Source organism: Brachyhypopomus gauderio, unplaced genomic scaffold, assembly GCF_052324685.1.
Source record: "Brachyhypopomus gauderio isolate BG-103 unplaced genomic scaffold, BGAUD_0.2 sc43, whole genome shotgun sequence".
Classification (NCBI taxonomy): domain Eukaryota; kingdom Metazoa; phylum Chordata; class Actinopteri; order Gymnotiformes; family Hypopomidae; genus Brachyhypopomus; species Brachyhypopomus gauderio.
In genome coordinates, this window is record NW_027506869.1 from 2,323,665 (window position 1) to 2,343,274 (window position 19,610).

The window sequence follows — 19,610 nt, forward strand, 5'->3', positions numbered from 1 at the left end:
AGACACCGTTGTTGCTAATGCAGACGAAAGCGCTCTGGGGGTGGGTAAATAGACCCAGTGAGGATTTGCTGGAACACGGTGGGAGTTTTGGTGCTGTTTATCTCTCAGTGATGCTGAGATGTTCTACAAAGGATTTGGGTGATTCATATTTGAGGGTCAAGCAGCGTAAATAAACTCTGCGGAGCTTCTCGACTTTGTTGTTTGCTCCACTGGGAGTTTCACCGCGCGCTCTGGTGGGCCCACCTGAACGAAGGAGTCGCTGTTTATAAGGTCACAATGTGCTGGTGGCAGAGAGCGGGAAGGATGGGGGGGTGACGGAGAGAGGGAGAGAGAGAAAGAAAGAGAGGGGCTTTCCCTTGTCTCTCTCGTTGGTCAGTTCCTCCTGTTATTTCCTTTCCAGCTTCCAAGTAGTTTGAGACTGAATTTCCTGAGAGGGGGGCTGACAGAATGATGGAGAGACAGGGAGGGGAGAGAGGGAGAGAGAAGGAAGGAGAAAGAGAGGGAGAGGGAGGGAGAGAGAGAGAAGCAAGGAGAAAGAGAGAGAGAGAAAATGAGGGAGAGAGACTTGGTGTAAATAAAACAGGAAGATGGACAGTCAGCACTGTTGCAGAGCTGCTGCAGTATGCCCCGCGTGTCCTGTCTGCCCCGCGTGTCCTGTCTGCCCCGCGTGTCCTGTCTGCCCCGCGTGTCCTGTCTACCCCGTGTTCCCTTGTTTCTCCGTCCTAGAATGAAGCGCTTGTATGACCTTGAACTGCCCTTGGGGCCTTTCGGAGAAAGGCCCTACAGGCGTAGAGGCGTAGGACCTGTGGAAGCATTCCTTCCTAGAAGGCTTTGTTGTTGTGGATAAGTGTAAAGTTGGCTGGGGTCCAAGCTTACAAATATTCACAACAAGTGATGGGGTGGGGGAGGGGTTCTAATAGTGGGCATACAAACGGACCAGCACCTTCTCAGGGGAGGATATACTAGCAAAAACGCTTTCGAGGCTGATCTAGAACAATGTGAACACATTGAGATCCAAAATATTCATAATGTATGTCGGACCATGTTGCATGTTGATTGTATTCAGTCTTTATACGTTCTGTGGACCACAGAACATTCTGGTATTTTCAGGTTATATCTGGAATCTACCTGAACATCTGGAATAGGGTTTGCACAATATAATGTCTGATGATTCTTATCACGCTATTGGCATTGGCAGACATTCCAGGAATGTTTCCTGTGAGAATTTTGAGTATTTTTAAGGTATTCTTATGGTGAGAATGATGGAGACGAGTGATAACTAGTGATCACCTGTGGGATCACTAGTGATCACCTGTGTGTTTAAACATAAAGCAAATTATTGCACACTGCATTCATAATCTATAGCTGTTGTATCATGTTTTTAGCCCCTGTCTCTGTCCTACTTTAAATAGTTCTGATTGCATGAGACATAATTTGCATCATATAGGAATGGTTCATCGTTATGAGTTTGTGTTCTTGTGTGTTTTTTTCCAGACATTGCAAAATAAATTTTACAAAATAGAATATTGCAATATTGAGTTTTTCCTAATCTCACCCTACTCTGATTTCTGACTGCTGACTGACAAACACACCAACCTTAAACCAACCCTCCGTCTGCGTGTGTGTGTGTGTGTGTGTGTGTGTGTGTGTGTGTGTGTGTGTGTGTGTGTGTGTGTGTGTGTGTGTGTGTCCAGAGGAGAGCTTGCTGATAGAGCGGAGTGTGTATCGAGGGGAGATGAACCCTGGTGACGAGCTGCAGGTTATCAAGCACAACGGACTCACTGCAACCTTGCACTACAGCGTACGCGTGCGATGTGACCGCTATTACTACGGCAACAAGTGCAACAAGCAGTGTCGCCCGCGTGACGACTACTTCGGCCACTATGAGTGTGATCACCTTGGCAACCAGCAGTGCTTGGAGGGCTGGATTGGCCCGGACTGCAAAAAAGGTGCGTGGGTGAGTGGGAGAGTGCGTGGGTGCATACTCGTGTGTGTGTGTGTGTGTGTGTTCATAGAAGCCTAGACTGTATATGTGTGGTTTTTGATCTACATGTTCTGTCTTTTGCAGCCATCTGTAGGCCGGGTTGCAGTGAGCTGTACGGGACGTGTGCCGCACCAGGACAGTGCACGTGAGTCCAGTCCTGATCTGCAGTTCCTCCCGAACCGCACCACTCTGTTCTCCGTCATAGGACTTCTCTCGGATCTATTGCCCCTCCCCCTCTCTACTCACTCTCTCTCTCTCTCTCTTTCTCTCTCTCTCTCTCTCTCTCTCTCTCTCTCTCTCCCTCTCCTCTCTCTCTCTCTCTCACACTCACACACACACACAGAAAGACACGCACGCACAAAGACCCAGGGAGAGAGAGAAACACACAGACACACACGATGTGTCCAAATATGCCTGTAAGCAAGTTTTGGCTTGTTTGATTTTGCAGTCTTAGGTGATATCAGACTGTGTGTGTGTGTGTGTGTGTGTGTGTGTGTGTGTGTGTGTGTGTGTGTGTGATGATTGTTCACCAGTCTGTAGCTGAAGCTCACAAAGTGTTTACCGGCGTCTCTCCGCTCAAATAAGATATGATACAGTAAATTGCCCCCCCCCCCCCCCCCATTAGGGACGTGTCATTCTGATCCACAGGCCCGGTCCAGTGGAGGCCCTTAGGCACTAGGGGTCTAGGTTTACTAATCACATCTGCTATTGCTGGTATTTCTGGGGCCTCTCCTTCATGGACGAGGGTGCATCATACATTCTGCAGTAATGAGCAAGAGTGTTAGTGGTAGAATAAGGGAGCATCATAATGGCTTACGTGAGACGTGACTTCATAGCACCGCATCATCTCATGACCTTTTTTTAAATGGGTGTCCAGTTTTTCCTGAGATTTCCAAATTCCAAAGTAGAGGCACTTCCTAAATCCTGGACAACCATCACCCACGTGTGCGTGTAGGTGCAGGCACGGGTGTGTTCCTGTTGCAGCTCGTTAGAGATTTGAGGTTGGGGGTTTTGCCGCGGTTCCTTACACGCGTTCTCTGGCCTTGCTGGAACATCTCGAACGAGCTCCGTAAGCTTTGTTGAAAAGGCGGCTAGTTTGTTGTTTTGGACGAATGCTGTTGGGAGCACATGCAGAAGGGAAGGCAGTAGGACTGCTGACCTGAGCGGATGAAGGTGGTGTTGGTTTGTGTCTGCAGCGTTCAGCACTCTGTGGCACTGAGGCTTATGGTCCGTTTCTGTGGTTGCTTGTGTAACCCTCTTGAAGTTAGTGGCTGGGGTAGTTACCATGGTTTCAGCTGGTGTGAATCTGTGCCTGTCCGTTGGAGGTAAGCTTCAAGGTGCCTGTTGAGTCTTTGATGGTACAGTTGCTTGGTCTCGGTAGTAGTGGTGTGTGTGTGTGTGTGTGTGTGTGTGTGTGTGTGTGTGTGTGTGTGTGTGTGTGTGTGTGTGTGTGTGGGCTGATTGGGTTGTTTGTTATGGAGAGTGTAAGAGCTTTAAATAGCTCTGAGTGAAATGTGGAGACAGCTGGAACAAGGTTGTTACTGGCCCAGAAATAACACCACATCACTCTAAACCAACTGATTAGTTAACCCATCATTCACCGTATGTGTCTGTCTCTCTGTGTCTGTGTGTGTCTCTGTGTCTGTGTGTGTGTGGTGTAAGTAATTAATCAGATATCGGTATCGGGACACTTTGTCCAGATTGGTCCGTTGACCAGTCTTGCTGCTGTATAGGTGTGTCCTGCATTTCCTCACTGTTTAAACACTGCCTCTAATGGGCAGAAGTCTGTTGAATGGCCCAAGGTTGCAGTTCCTGCTCTGTCCACAGAGGGCGCACTCTGCTGAGACTCCGGGAGTAGCACGGTGAGGTCTGGACCTCCTGTCAGGGGCGGGCTTTATCAGTCCCTGATTGGTTTGCCTAACAGGGAAGAGCTTTAACTGGCTCTGATTGGCCTGTTTGTCAGGGAAGAGCTTTTCAGGCTCTGATTGGTCTATCTGTCAAGGAAGATCTTTAACGAGCTCTGATCGGTCCACTTCACATCCCAGATGTGTGTTGTCTTTCATTCGTGAGTCATCACACACTTCAGTCTGTTTATTCAGTAATGGTATTTGGACATCAAAGCTGCATTGCTGTATGTATTTATTTGGTTTATTTAATAGGGACAGAGACTAGCATACAAAATTATTTATAATGTCATAATGCCATGCATCACATTCATAGCTGTGTGTTGGTCACTCTCTGTGTCTCTGAGTATCAAGGAGTATAGATGAGTGGGGGTCTATGAGTTGGGGTGGGTGTGTGTGTGGGGGTTGTGGGTGTATGTGGTGGGTGTGTGTGGGGTTGGGGTGGGTGTGTGGGGGGTGTGAGTGGAGTTGGGGTGGGTGTATGTGTTAGGTGTATATGTGTGGGGGTGTGTGTTGTGGTGTGTGTGGGGCGGGTGTGTGAGGTTGGGATGGGTGTGTGTGGGGTGTGGATGGAGCACATAACTTCACCAGACTCCGCCTGGGTCCTGGAGGCTCTGTGGATGGTGTTGCAAGGATGTGTACTGAGCCCAGTGTGTGATGTGTCCACAGGTGTAAGTACGGCTGGCAGGGCCCCCTGTGTGATGAGTGTGTGTTGTGTCCACAGGTGTAAGTACGGCTGGCAGGGCCCCCTGTGTGATGAGTGTGTGATGTGTCCACAGGTGTAAGTACGGCTGGCAGGGCCCCCTGTGTGATGAGTGTGTGATGTGTCCACAGGTGTAAGTACGGCTGGCAGGGCCCCCTGTGTGATGAGTGTGTGATGTGTCCACAGGTGTAAGTACGGCTGGCAGGGCCCCCTGTGTGATGAGTGTGTGTTGTGTCCACAGGTGTAAGTACGGCTGGCAGGGCCCCCTGTGTGATGAGTGTGTGTTGTGTCCACAGGTGTAAGTACGGCTGGCAGGGCCCGCTGTGTGATGAGTGTGTGTTGTGTCCACAGGTGTAAGTACGGCTGGCAGGGCCCCCTGTGTGATGAGTGTGTGTTGTGTCCACAGGTGTAAGTACGGCTGGCAGGGCCCCCTGTGTGATGAGTGTGTGATGTGTCCACAGGTGTAAGTACGGCTGGCAGGGCCCCCTGTGTGATGAGTGTGTGTTGTGTCCACAGGTGTAAGTACGGCTGGCAGGGCCCCCTGTGTGATGAGTGTGTGTTGTGTCCACAGGTGTAAGTACGGCTGGCAGGGCCCCCTGTGTGATGAGTGTGTGATGTGTCCACAGGTGTAAGTACGGCTGGCAGGGCCCCCTGTGTGATGAGTGTGTGTTGTGTCCACAGGTGTAAGTACGGCTGGCAGGGCCCCCTGTGTGATGAGTGTGTGTTGTGTCCACAGGTGTAAGTACAGCTGGCAGGGCCCGCTGTGTGATGAGTGTGTGTTGTGTCCACAGGTGTAAGTACGGCTGGCAGGGCCCCCTGTGTGATGAGTGTGTGTTGTGTCCACAGGTGTAAGTACGGCTGGCAGGGCCCCCTGTGTGATGAGTGTGTGTTGTGTCCACAGGTGTAAGTACGACTGGCAGGGCCCCCTGTGTGATGAGTGTGTGTTGTGTCCACAGGTGTAAGTACGGCTGGCAGGGCCCCCTGTGTGATGAGTGTGTGTTGTGTCCACAGGTGTAAGTACGGCTGGCAGGGCCCCCTGTGTGATGAGTGTGTGTTGTGTCCACAGGTGTAAGTACGGCTGGCAGGGCCCCCTGTGTGATGAGTGTGTGCCGTATCCCGGATGCGTCCATGGCACCTGCACCAATAAATGGGAGTGCAACTGTGAGAAGAACTGGGGCGGTCTGCTCTGCAACAAAGGTGATGAGCCCCGCTGCTGCATGCGTCTGTGTGTGTGTGTGTGTGTGTGTGTGCGCGCGTGTGTGTGTAAGGGCTGGTCACTACTATATCACTATTAAGACACTCATTCGTTGGGTAGGTATTTGGTATTTAATTTCACAGTTTCTTTTTCTTTTTTTCAATAAATTTAGTCCAAAATGCATCTTGTCAGCACATTCTTCTAGAATATTTATACTTTTTATTTGCGCTGTTAAAATGTGTAAATAACAGCGTCTCAGCCGAAGCCCCAACGTGTGCTGCACTGTGGTTCACGTTAAAGAGAAGGGCGAACGTGAAATGAAACTGGCAAGATGGCCATTCACGTTCACCTCACATTCAGGGAATGATCTGCTCTTAGAGGAACACTTTAAAACTGACCTGAGAGCAGCCTTGAGTGCAATCCTGGCTCTGTTTGTTTATCTGAAAGACCAACTGTTTTTCTTGTGGGTTTTTGTTTTTGTTGTTCACAGATTTTTCATTCGTTTAGTTTTTTGTTTATTTAAATTTGTACCGTTGGTAATATTTAACAATGATAAATATGTATATATTTATATACAATTTATATATTTACAAGCAATCGATAAATATTGTATATCTGAGTGATTTTTATTATTTTCAGTTGTTTTGTGCCTTTTTTGGGGAACTAAAGAACTATAGAATTCTAAATGTAAACTTTCAGTAACTAAAATACTGTAGAATAACAGAATTTTAAAAATATGGTATATGGAACAGCCCTAGCAAGTGTGTATGCGTGCGTGTGTGACCAGTATCTATGTGTGTGCATACATGCAGGTGTGTGCATATAACCCAGATCTTTTCCCTAGACCTGAACTACTGCGGCAGCCACCGGCCGTGTGTGAACGGGGGCGCCTGCACCAACACGGAGCCAGACGAGTACCGCTGCATCTGCCCCGAGGGGTACTGGGGCAAAAACTGTGAGATGGGTGAGGACACCTCACCGCATGCCACACCTCCAGACGGAGCGCCCAGCTGAGGGTTAACCGGTGGAGAGCGTGGTCACAATGTGGTCAGATTCGGGATCTCTTCCTTTGTACATCACGTTTTAAATTTACAGTGCTTGGCTCGTGTTCAACTTGGCTTTCTGCTAGTACAAATTCGCTATTAGATTTCACCTAGTGCTAATCGGAGAGAGAGTCTATGAGACTTTACTATTCCTGGACTAAGCCTATTTCTGTGTGTGTGTGTGTGTGTGTGTGTGTGTGTGTGTGTGTGTGTGTGTGTGTGTGTGCGCGCGTGCATAGCGGAGCATGCATGCATGTCTAATCCGTGTGCTAATGGAGGCACCTGTCATGAGGTAGCGGCTGGCTTCGAGTGTCACTGTCCCTCAGGCTGGGCGGGACCTACCTGTGCTGAAGGTCAGAGGTCAAGTCACACCTTTCACATGCACTCTGTCAGAATTTTGTGTGTGTGCATGTGTGGGAATTTATAGTGCTGTCCGTCTGTTTCAGATAAAGACGAGTGTGTGTCAAACCCGTGCATGCACGGTGGAACGTGTATCGACCAGGACAACGGTTTTGACTGCATATGCCCTCTTCAGTGGACAGGGAAAACCTGTCAGATAGGTAGAAATTTTGTGTGTTTGTGCATGCTTGTTCATGACTTCACATGAATACATGAATTCAAGTGACGGACCTTGTGCTAGTTTGTCCTATGTTGCATGTATTACTGATTTACTTTTGTATCGAAACAATTCATTAATTCAACTAGTAGCTCATATAAACAATTGCAGGCAAAAACCTGGAAAATAACACGTATGATTTAACAGTGAAAAAAGATGAGAAATCTCAGCTGAGTTCAAGCATGCCGTTGATCGCCGACAGTAGCTGCATGGTGTTTTGAACTGTTCATGAATTAACCGTAAGAGAACTCAGCCGGGCGTCTGCGCCGGGCGTCTGCGCCGGGCGTCTGCACCAGGCCTCTCTAAACGGGGTCCTGAGCTCTCGGGTGTCACCCTCCCTCCGAGCGTGCAGATTGCATGTTTAATTTCATGAAGTGTGTTACTGAATGTTGTGCTCAAATCTTACATCACCGATTACCGTTTGTGCGTGCACATGTAAGCGGAACTGTGAGCACATGTTCTCGGATCAGTTTGCGCGTGTGTGTGTGTGATTGTGTGTAAGATTGTGTGAGTTTGTGTGTGCGTGTGTGCAGAGGGTTGTGAGCGAACGTCTATGGTGCATGTGGACATTACTGGATGTCTGGGGAGTACACACTGCATGTCTGTGGCAGAGAAGTGGATATTATCAGTAATCTGACGCCAGCCATTTGAGTAAAGCTAAAAACATCTCCAGCCCTGGCAACTGCCAGCCAGCAGGCTAAATTTACCCCTGCTGGGTGCTATCTTTGGTGGAGAGAGAGAGGCGGTGTCGGAGGTATTGTACTCCACTGTCCACCTGTAGTTCGGTCTCGCGGGCTACGTTTCTGTTTACAGGTGCAGAGAGGGGCACTCCATATGCAAAGCACTGGTTTGTGTGCAATTGAATGGAGGCTCCGCCTGTCACTTATGTCTCCGCCCCTGGCCCCGCCCTCCAGTCAAGCAAAACTCCCCTAGTCATGCTTTCCGAGGGTGTCACGAGCAGGGCGCCTTTTCACGGGGGGAGGGGGGGGGACGACTAGCCTAGATTGGTCTTGGTGAGACTTCGAAACGTACGATGGCCGATTTTGTTTTTAATGTGAGTTATCTCAGTGCAGCGTGGGAAATGTAGTTTGTGTGGAGTACAAAGGTTCTATAATGGTGTTTGGTGGTGGGGCTTGATTCTCTCTCTCTCTCTCTCTCTCTCTCTCTCTCTCTCTCTCTCTCTCTCTCTCTCTCTCTCTCTCTCTCTCTCTCTCTCTCACAGATGTGAATGAGTGCACCAAGATGCCTTGTCTAAACTCTTACTCTTGTAAAAATCTGATTGGTGGATTTCACTGTGTCTGCCACCTGGGCTGGGCGGGGCTGAACTGTAATATCAGTCAGTACATCCACTCGCCGTTGTCCGACTAACAGAGCCCAGTCCCCAGAGCCTGGTCCTCTCTTTCACACGCCATTGACAGGGTCTTGCCATTGACCTCTCTGTCCTGCTCTTTTAGCTCAAGACACTGTTCATCCGTTTGGTTCACCCACTGTGAATATTGTAGACTTAACCGTTAAATTAACTGTATTGACTGAATAAATAGTGTTAATAGTTAATCCATTACCCTTAAGAGGGGTAAAACATGAAAGATAAGTCATTATCAACATTTAAAAGGACTGCATCAGCATCACATGATGGATCTGAAGTACCTGGGGTAGCGTTTAGCCTCCAGGGCAGTTTTAGATTAGGATTAGATGATCACCTGTTCACTCCGGAAGGAGAGATTAGCGCTCTCTCTGCTGTCTGCAGCTGGAACACAGCACGTCCTGGTGCCTTTCGACACTAACGCCTTCCTGATTCGAGCGTTAACCCTCGCATGTTCTCACCGCCGCCCTCGCCTGCAACCCGCCGACGTTCAGGTGTTAAAAGGGAACTCTGTGGTGTTACAAGAGTAATGGAGAAACCTTAAAGGTGCAGTCAGGAGAAATGGGGGGGGGGGGAACAAAACTAAAGAAAACTATCACGCGCCAAGAGCTTTGTAAATCACAGAGTGTGTCTTTGGGCTGGATGCCGGTGTCGTGATGTCGTGTTGATGACGTCATGTCATGTTTCGTCACAGATGTCAGCTCCTGTTATGGCCAGTGTCAGAACGGCGGGACCTGCAAGGTGAGCGCGATGCCTGCTTCTCCTGTGTGTGTGTGTGTGTGTGTGTGTGTTTCACATGGTATATGCTCCCTTCAGGATGGTCAACATGGCTACGAGTGTCAGTGCCTGCCGGGGTTTGTGGGCCGGCACTGTGAAGCCCAGAGGAGCCCGTGTGCCGGCTCTCCATGCCAGAACGGCGGGCAGTGCCACCCACTCACCACTACGTACGAGTGCCAGTGTGCGCACGGATACACGGGGCCCAACTGTGAGGTGGGCAACCCAGGACCCCGAACCGCACCATTGAAATCTGTATGTTTGGATCTTGGTCATCCCTGATGTTGACCTTGTATCTCTCTCTCTCTCTCTCTTTCTCTAGGTGCTGGTCAACCTCTGCTCCCCTAACCCCTGCCAGAACCGAGCTCAGTGCCACGCCCTTCCGGGAGACTTCTACTGCTCCTGCTCGGACGAGTACGAGGGCAGGACTTGTAACCAGCTGCGGGACCACTGCAGGACCAGCCCGTGCCAAGGTCCCGCCTTCCTCCTTACACACACGTCTCGGTGCTCCTGCTTACGTCTCAAACTGCCTCAAACTGATTCTCAAACTCTAACCTGACTTGCACCAAGATAATGTATGTGATGTAATGATTTAATGTATGTGATGTAATGATTTAATGTATGTGATGTAATGATTTAATGTATGTGATGTAATGATTTAATGTATGTGATGTAATGCAGCTTCAGGAACTTGGGCCAAAATGGATTAATGTTGCATCTGATGTTCTGATCCCAGTGATCGACAGCTGCACTATCGCGGTGGCAACCAACGCCACGGACAAAGGGGTGTGGCACATCTCGTCCAATGTTTGTGGCCCTCACGGTCGCTGCATCAGCCAATCAGGAGGCAACTTCACCTGTGCTTGCCAACCTGGGTTTACAGGGACTTACTGCCATGAGAGTGAGTTTACTAAAAATGTAAAATACACACGCCAACACACACCGTCAGACCAAAGACCTGTCTGCCTACACTTATAACATGATGTGCTAAAACACTGACTACTGATTTGTACTGGTGCTATAACACTGAATGCTGGGAATTCTGGGTATTTTTCCTGCCCCGACCTGCAGACATTAATGACTGCGAGTCGTCTCCGTGTTTCAACGGCGGCACGTGTCTGGACGGCGTGGGATCGTTCCAGTGCCTCTGTCCCGACGGCTGGGAGGGACCGCTGTGTGAGCTGGGTCAGTGCCACACCTCCTCGTCCGCTCCGTGGGCCGCAGGGGGGCGTGTCCTCCTCTGTCAGCCCCTCCCCTCCTCTCCCAGCATACATCTGCCATTATCTTCTCTTTTCTCATTTTGCCTCTTGTCTTGTTTTGTCCTGCCACCCCACCACACACCCTCCCCTCTACTCCTCCCCTCTACTCCTCCCCTCTACTCCTCCCCTCTACTCCTCCCCTCTCCTCCTCCCCTCTCCTCCTCCCCTCTACTCCTCCCCTCTACTCCTCCTCCCCTCTCCTCCTCCCCTCTCCTCCTCCCCTCTACTCCTCCTCCCCTCTCCTCCTCCTCCCCTCTCCTCCTCCCCTCTACTCCTCCTCCCCTCTACTCCTCCCCTCTACTCCTCCTCCCCTCTACTCCTCCTCCCCTCTACTCCTCCCCTCTACTCCTCCCCTCTACTCCTCCTCCCCTCTACTCCTCCCCTCTCCTCCTCCCCTCTCCTCCTCCCCTCTCCTCCTCCCCTCTACTCTTCCCCTCTACTCCTCCCCTCTACTCCTCCCCTCTACTCCTCCCCTCTACTCCTCCCTTCCTCCTCCTCCCCTCTACTCCTCCCTTCCTCCTCCTCCCCTCTACTCCTCCCCTCTCCTCCTCCTCCCCTCTCCTCCTCCCCTCTCCTCCTCCCCTCTACTCCTCCCCTCTTCCCTTCCTCCTCCTCCCCTTCTTTTGTACAGATGTAAACGAGTGTATGTGTGGACCATGTTTGAATGGCGCTCAGTGTGTGAACCTGCTGAATGACTTTTACTGCCACTGCACAGACAACTGGAAGGGCAAGACCTGTCAGTCACGTAAGTGTGTGTGTGTGTGTGTGTGTGTGTGTGTGTGTGTGTGTGTGTGTGTGTGTGTGTGTGTGTGTGTGTGTGTGAGTGTGTGTGTGTGTGTGTGTGTGTGTGAGTGTGTGTGTGTGTGTGTGTGTGTGTGCGCGTGTGCGCGTGTGCGTGCGCGCGTGAGTGTGTGAGTGCGTGTTCACGCATGTCACAGACAAAGCAGGCAAAGCCAAGGATGGATGTGTCCAGCTTCCAACTGTGTGTGTGTGTGTGTGTGTGTGTGTGTGTGTATAACAGGAGAGAGTCAGTGTGACTCTGCTACGTGTGCTCATGGTGGAACATGCTATGATCGCGGAGACTCATTCCACTGTGTGTGTCCACCTGGCTGGGGAGGAAGCACGTGCAACTTAGGTGAGCTCTGTGTGTGTGTGTGTGTGTGTGTGTGTGTGTGTGTGTGTGTGTGTGTGAGATCGGCAGTGTCTCTCAACCTTTATCCAGCATGCAGATGAGCATTTCCAGGTTTGCGTTTACACGTTGATGCTAAACTGATCGTAAACCACCAGCCCTAGTGTAGTCATATCCAATCACGTATAATCACATTGTTCGGGATTAGCGGAGACGTAGTCGAAGTACTTCAGGTGGACATAGTTTATAAAAGAAGACAGACGTAGTCCCGCTCATTGTGTGAAGTGTGTATTGTACTATATCGTTCTCGTCTGTGTACGTACTAATTCGCACGTCGTTCTGTCTAATCCAGCGACGAACAGCTCGTGTGACCCTCAGCCGTGCGCAAATGGAGGGACGTGCGTGGGAGGGGGCGGGGCATTCACCTGCATCTGCAAAGACGGATGGGAGGGGCCGTCGTGTACCCAGAGTAGGCCACGCCCACTCCAGTATTTGCATTAGTGTGCTGTTTGCCGTCCCATTGGCTAATTTCTCTTCTGTTTCTGGGTTTTACAGACGTGGATGACTGCACTCCTCATCCCTGGTAACCTCAGCGACCTTCCCGTGTTTCACTGTCCACAGACTGATTTACACTGATTTACTCGTAATGTTCTCCAGAAATCATAAACGAGTGCTCATGTAAAAATCGGCTGCATCACAAATCATTTCATTTAAAGCATCGCTGCAACCTCCAGCCATTTACAGATGCTGTTTAATGCCTCCATCCCCCCCCCCCCCCCCCCATTTGATATTGAACTGATATCAATGAAGCTGTTTTTGTTCCTGTGTAGCTACAATGGGGGCGTGTGTGTGGACGGCGTGAACTGGTTCCGCTGTCAGTGTGCTCCTGGGTTTGCAGGACCCGACTGTCGTATCAGTGAGTATCGAGTGTATAGATATATAGTGTAAAAAAAATTACTGAATAAAATATTAGGATATCATTTGATTATTTGGTGAATCTCCTTCCTCAAAGAAGTTATTTTTAATCCTTAAATCTCTTTTTTTATATATACCTTTTATTTTAATGACTCCACTAGGTTTAATTTTTTGACTCCACTAGAATATATTTATAAATGGCACAACCCTGAGGAAGGGTTCAATGTCTTCATCATAATGCTCTGATTTCCTGATTTACTGAAGCGATCCATCAGTACGTTAAGTGGGGTGAATGAGCCCTTACGTAACTGATTGGTCCGTGCCATACAGACCTCACACCCTCTCTCTCCCGCTCTCTCCTTTTCTCTCTTCCTCTTTTTCTGTATCCCTCGCTCTCTCTGTCCCGTCTCTTTCCCTCCATCTCTCAGTTCAGATAAATATATCTTTATTAGCATGTAGTACAGGAAACGCTAGAGTTGACTCTGGAAATGTAAGTGGTACCATGCTTCCTTAATACTTTTTCTTTCTCTCTCTCTCTCTCTCTCTCTCTCTCTCTCTCTCTCTCTCTCAGATATAGATGAATGTCAGTCCTCTCCTTGCTCTTACGGGGCCACCTGTGTGGACGAGATTAACGGGTTCCGCTGCTTGTGTCCGCTGGGTCGTGCTGGACCTCTTTGTCAGGAGTGTGGGTACTTCCTTTGAAAACCCAGTACCTAGACCAGTACCTAGACCAGACCAGGGTTCATCACCTCCATTGTTATTACTATTATTAAACATTGTGGAAATGTGTCTAATGTTGACATCACCATCCTCTGCACTTACACGTGATTCTGGATCTGGTTGGCTGGTGAAGCATGATGCTGTGAAATTGAAAATTTTTCTTCTCTCTCTCTCTCTCTCTCTCTCTCTCTCTGTCTCTCTGTCTCTCTCTCTGTCTGTCTGTCTGTCTGTCTGTCTGTCTGTCTGTCTGTCTGTCTGTAGTTATTGGCATTGGTAAGCCATGTTGGCACTCTGGGGTTTTGGTTCCTCATGGTAATCTTTGGGAAGAGGAGTGCAACAGTTGTCAGTGTGTGAAAGGAAACATCAAATGTACCAAGGTGAGCACACACACACACACACACAGCTGTGCATGAAATGGCACACACTACGTTCAATTTCTAGAATAGTAGCTTTGCTGTAATCAGGATTTCACATATTGCTATGTAGTCCATCACCTATAATAATGATAATAATTATAATAATCTATGCCATCAAGGAATATCAATCATCAATCAATCAAATTTTATTTATATAGCGCTTTTTACAACAGTTGTTGTCACAAAGCAGCTTTACAAGTGCCGAGTCCTAGCCCCCAGTGAGCAAGCCAATATGGCCTACATATTACATTTGGTTTATTGTTCTGAGGATTTGGAACAGTCATACACTACAGGCCAGTTATTCGATATAGAACTGTCATGCACTACAGGCCAATTAGATGATTATAGACCAGAAACCACATATTCTTTTTATGGGAACTCATTGATTAATAATGATTAAATAATGTCTGGATGTGGTTGGAAAGCGAGAGCATGTTGTCTTCTAAAGTCAGTAAGCTGATGGCAGACCTGTGTTCTTCAGGTGCACTGTGGTGGCCGTCCCTGTTTGATCCTCCCCAGTTCTTTGGTGCCACAGCCTCACTCATGTCCTGGAGGACAGGTGTGCACAGAGCATCACTTCCTGTCTTGTCTCCGCCCACCTTGCCATCAGTGGGGGATGTGCTCTGATCCTGATCCTCCACCAATCAACATCCCCTGTCAGCCTAACAGTTATTACCTAGACAACAACTGTGCGCGTGTTTCCCTCATATTTGATACGGATAGTGTGCCTCAGGTAACCAAAAAAATGTTTTGTTGAATGTTTTATACATGAGTTTTTGTATGAATAATATAACTTTTAAATGCAAAGTGTGTGTGTGTGTGTGTGCGCTGTGTGCGTTGCATGTACGTGCGTGCGTGCATTCCTGCTTCACAGGGAACAACTGTTGAGGGGATCTGTTCAGAACTCCGATACCTCCCAAGTACTCGGACCCTCGCCAAAGACCACGCCCTCTTTATTCTGTGTGACCAATCACATTCTGGGCACAATGCAGTAGAGGTTGCCATGGTGAGAGTGTGTTTGTATATTGTTATTTTCGTTCCCTGAGAACACCTCGGTCTCTTCACACACAACGAGTGTATGTAGGCCATCTACACTTGGATACAAACATGAAGCTAATGTTTATATGTACAGTAGTGACCTCATGGTGGAAGGTGGGGGCGTGTATGGCATTATTAGATGGCCTGTGCGTGTTACCTGGCTGTACAACTCACTTGGACCACATGCTCGTGTCTGTTTACAGTATACGCCTGCGTCCTTTTTCTGTCTGCACTTTTCCAGTTTGCAGTCTATTAAAAAACAGGCACTTGATTCGGAGCTTACATGGCATTTTGAGAGCGCTTGTAAAACCATTTTAGCCATCTATTTTGGAAGTGATACTGACATTTTGCCCCCCACCAGACAGACACACACACACACACACACACACACACACACACACACACACACACACACACATACACACACACACACACACACAATCACAACCCGGTTGTTCTGAAACACCTGAAACCTTCTGCCAAACAAGAAGTTTGGTTCCACTGTCATGACGTTATGTTCTTGGCATTTGATTTGAATGAATGTGAACCTTTTCTAGGGGTTCGTCAACACTTTGCATTAGTTTGTAGGAAATTGTTTCCTCAGGAAAAAAGCTTTTTCATTCATTAATGACTTGGTTATTTTTGTAACACTGTTTTTGACTAGTTTTTTCTACTGTATATTTACTTAATGTCTGCTGCCATCTTTGCATCTCTACCAAATGACCCCTGTCTCTTTTTTTTTTTTCTTTGTCTTTCTCTCTCTAGTCATTTCAGCAGAGTGCAGCAGACCAGGACGCAGGTCAGATACAGGAAGTGGTAAGCAACGTTATTAGCGCGTTGTCCAGACGTCACAACAGCACGCTGCTATTGGCCGTCCGAGAGGTCAAAGTTGAAACCAAGGCCAGGCCCTCACTGGGTGAGCAGGATGGTTTTTCTTCCTCTCTGGCTGACTCTGTGGGCCAGGAGTCTTTCATGATCCTCGTTTCTTTCTTTTTTTGACAGATTACCTGGTTCCACTGCTGTGCGTGTTGTTCGCCGCGCTGTGGGTCGTCTGCGCGGTCGTGTGCGTCTTCTGGTTCCGAAAGCGCTGGAAGGCCCGAGACGGAGCGGCCGCCGCCGCCGTGGCAACCGACGAGAGCGTCAACAACCAGCGGGGGCCGCTGCTGGGCCCCCAGCTCTCTCGCTATGGCAACGGGGATGCTCGGCAGGAAAACAAGGCCCCGATGTACCCCATGGACCGGGTGGGAGATGGAGCAGAGAAGGAGGAGGAAGAAGAGGAGGATGAGGAGGGAGAGGAGGAGAGTGGGCGGGGTCTGGTGGTGGACAAGTGCCCTGCCTTGAAGTACACTAAAGGGGAGGCTGTGTACAGCATTTGTAACACAGCCCAGAAACATGCCTCAAGGACACACTATAGCGGCAAGGACAACCTGTGGAAAAGTGTGAACGATGAAGAACAGGTGAAAGATAATTATGTATGAGGAAAGTGGCCAAACACAAACTTTGGGGGGTTTTTTGTTTTGTTTAGTTTTTTTTTTTTTTTTTACTTTATATTTTCTGTAAACGGAACCATCCAGATTTGTGCAAGTGTTGTTTTCCCGCTCCTGTTATTACACTTGCGTTCTGGTTTCTGTGAGAAGGACTCTGCCAGGGTGATGTGGCGAGACATCTGACCCTCACAGCTGAAGACGACTCCACCGAACGCTGCTTTGATTCCCCTCCCGTTTGTGTCCGGACCTGCCTCGCCCGAGCGCTGCCGACGGGTGAAGACTCATTAACGGCTCTCCAGTTTCTCCAGGAACGCTGGTCGCCGTGCACTTCTGTCACTGTCGTTAACGCAGACATTTTTACAGAAATGGTGAGAAGAAAAATGAATGGCTTGGGGGAGTGTGTGTGTGTGTGTGTGTGTGTGTGTGTGTATGTGTGGGGTCTTTTTTTTTTTTTCCCACATGCAGAAGTTACATTGAAAGCTCTCTGTGGGTGTCTGGTTAGGCCTTCACTCCAAACACTTTCCTCACACTCGGTGGAAAAACAAATGTTTTTCTTTATAGATCCTATTTACAAAGTTATTCTATGTAAGAAAAGGAAAAAAACAATGTACATATGTAAATAGGAAAAAGATATAGCTGTGTATATTTGAGTTTAGTAACTTAAGAGTTTTTTTATTATTATTTCTATTATTAATATTTCTGTAATGTTTTTATTTTGTTAAATAATTTGTTTTCTCTTTTTACAATGTCATTCCTTTTATTTATGTTGGTCAAAAATCTTCAGTGCTTTATATATACATACGTTGAGGGCCAGAAGACCGCTCTCTGTAGCCTACCCACTGGAACTCTCGTATTAGTACGGCCTTTCTGTACATATTTCTGTATATTTGTTTTGCTCTAAAGTCTGTAAAGGGGAATAAGTGTTATCAACATGAGCATTTATGACTGCCACAATATTGAAATTCCCAGTTTTGATACAAAACTTTGAAAAGTATCGATGTTTGATGCAGAGTTGCAGATAGCTGCCGGGACTTCACACGGAGACATTTACACGTACATTGAATACATGGAGTATAGTTGCTAACTCCATGTTTGCTGAGGTTTCAGTACAAGCTGTTACAACCGTTCCACTTCACCTGTAACCAAAATAAAGACGTTTGAGAATTGCAAGGAAAGTCTTTCTACCACAGTTTGGTTTTTGGATGAATAATGTGCAGTTCAAGCAAGAAAGAAATATGTATATTGCTGTTGCTTTAAGGACTGACTAATGTTGGTTATTAGGGTAGTTCAGTGGGGAACCGTCAGGGCCCTCTACGCCCTCTCAGAGGGCCTAAAATATTCTTAAAGCATTATATATATAATTATCCAATTTTATTTTATCTACTTACAGTTTGACATTCGACATCTAAACAATTACAAAAATATAAGCAAATAAAATATTCACCCGTGTCTATTCAATCTGTGTTGGAAGGTGAGGGGTTGAGTGGAAGCCTGTGAGCCTGTGTCTCCCCCTATCAGGACTGTGATGCCCGCTGTTCGTTTACAGAGGGCCTGGCAGTTATAATTCAGCGCAATACCAGTTTCAAATGACAGCAAAATTGACCAATCATATCTTCTCTCTTAGTGGGCGGGCTTAACTGTATGATAATTTCCGCCCGCTGTGGCGACGCTAGCTGTCGTTAGCACCATCGCTAGCTAGTTTCGATTCATCCCTTTGACGTCCTCGTGCGCGTTGTTTACATATTCCGCTTCCGAGAACCACGGAGCTGTGAACCTTATTTTGTTTGGAAACTTATTTTGCTTAAGATGTTATCTAGTACAGATATTATTGTTTATTGCGTTTTTAAAGCTGTACTGTCGTCTCAGTTTTTCTTTATTTAGTTTATTAAGAAAGGAAAAAAAAAATTTCGGGGGGGAGGGGGGGGGGGGGGGTAGCGGGCCCAAGTTTAAAGGTCACGGTTCGCTACTGGGGTAGTTTGACTAGACATCCGACCATTGACCTCTGTTCATTATATCCATGGATGCAACATCTCTACCCAAGACTTGTGCATGATAAGGCACTCGTGTTTCACAGTAGTTCTAGCTGGTTATCTAACGTTTGTTTCTCTCCCTCCTTTAGCAAAAAACACTGCATGTGTGATTAAATTATGGTTTAGTTACAAATGTGAGAACACCTGTTGCATTGCACAACATTGATGGTAGGCCTATGTACTGAAGCAGAGTTCTGCATTGGTGGGACTGATGCTTCTGACGAACCCGCATCGAATATTGACAGAGTCCACATTCTGGTCGACTAATGTATCGTTTTAAATGTTCAGAATTGGTTCGTATCGATACTGTACTGTGGCCAAGCCACATGGTGTCCGTGAAAGGTCGTAACAGTTGGAGCAGGATAATCTTGCGAGGACTTCGTGAAGGGATGAGGTTTTCAAGTACCAGTGAGGGCATCCGTGCATCTCATCCCCCATGTAAAGATTAACCTCCGCCAAGATCGTTGGAGTGTGTTCGCTTGGACGGCAGATGCGGTCCACTTAACCTCTACAACACCGACTCTCACCGAGGGTCGTGTGAAAACCGCTTCTCTCAATCTTTAACGTTGTTAGCCTTATTAGCAATGACATTTTAGTGTGTTAACATACTGACTGCACTGTGGCATGTAACGAACACAAAATTGGACACATGATTAGCTACATGTTACTGGCGAAAAAACATTGCAGAGTTGGAGAAGACCGAACCGGGCTGGACGTAGGGCGCACACAGGCACTGAAACACTTATTAAAGTCCACTCAGGTTACAAAGGACAGTAAACCAAAATGTAACGGTGCAAACAACATTTTGAACATTCCTCCTAACTAATAAAAATGATACTGTGAATCTTTGCTGTGCTCTTGTCTGGTCGCCCGCAGCCCGAGGTCAGGGGTCACTTCAGTATGTGTGTTATGTTCCTGGTGGGTTACGACTCCTGACCAAACATTTAGATGGCTTGTCCAGTTGGCCCATTGCACACAGCACCTGTCGTGGGATACGCAGCAAGTGAACGGTCAGTAAACGTTGGAAGTGTGTA

The 19,610-nt window shown here is 47.9% G+C and overlaps 1 protein-coding gene across 3 annotated transcripts in view; it reads left to right on the plus strand.

The window, feature by feature from the left end:
* The window catches only part of jag2a (jagged canonical Notch ligand 2a), a 31,151-nt gene extending 13,417 nt beyond the window's left edge, over positions 1-17,734 (plus strand). The window contains exons 4-26 of one of the 3 annotated variants that reach the window (XM_076985657.1): positions 1,695-1,949; positions 2,069-2,129; positions 5,658-5,788; positions 6,631-6,750; positions 7,069-7,182; positions 7,276-7,389; positions 8,668-8,781; positions 9,503-9,549; positions 9,625-9,798; positions 9,905-10,055; positions 10,319-10,483; positions 10,654-10,767; positions 11,473-11,586; positions 11,863-11,976; positions 12,323-12,439; positions 12,526-12,553; positions 12,801-12,886; positions 13,457-13,570; positions 13,867-13,982; positions 14,503-14,754; positions 14,896-15,027; positions 15,825-15,975; positions 16,062-17,734. In XM_076985657.1, coding sequence (XP_076841772.1) covers positions 1,695-1,949; positions 2,069-2,129; positions 5,658-5,788; positions 6,631-6,750; positions 7,069-7,182; positions 7,276-7,389; positions 8,668-8,781; positions 9,503-9,549; positions 9,625-9,798; positions 9,905-10,055; positions 10,319-10,483; positions 10,654-10,767; positions 11,473-11,586; positions 11,863-11,976; positions 12,323-12,439; positions 12,526-12,553; positions 12,801-12,886; positions 13,457-13,570; positions 13,867-13,982; positions 14,503-14,754; positions 14,896-15,027; positions 15,825-15,975; positions 16,062-16,537 — 3,260 coding nt within the window. In that variant the 3' untranslated portion in view covers positions 16,538-17,734. Of the gene's footprint in view, positions 1-1,694; positions 1,950-2,066; positions 2,130-5,657; positions 5,789-6,630; positions 6,751-7,068; positions 7,183-7,275; positions 7,390-8,667; positions 8,782-9,502; positions 9,550-9,624; positions 9,799-9,904; positions 10,056-10,318; positions 10,484-10,653; positions 10,768-11,472; positions 11,587-11,862; positions 11,977-12,322; positions 12,440-12,525; positions 12,554-12,800; positions 12,887-13,456; positions 13,571-13,866; positions 13,983-14,502; positions 14,755-14,895; positions 15,028-15,824; positions 15,976-16,061 lie in introns of those variants that run through there. The other 2 variants (XM_076985659.1, XM_076985658.1) reach the window with 2 other exon arrangements.
* Positions 17,735-19,610: the final 1,876 nt, after the last annotated feature.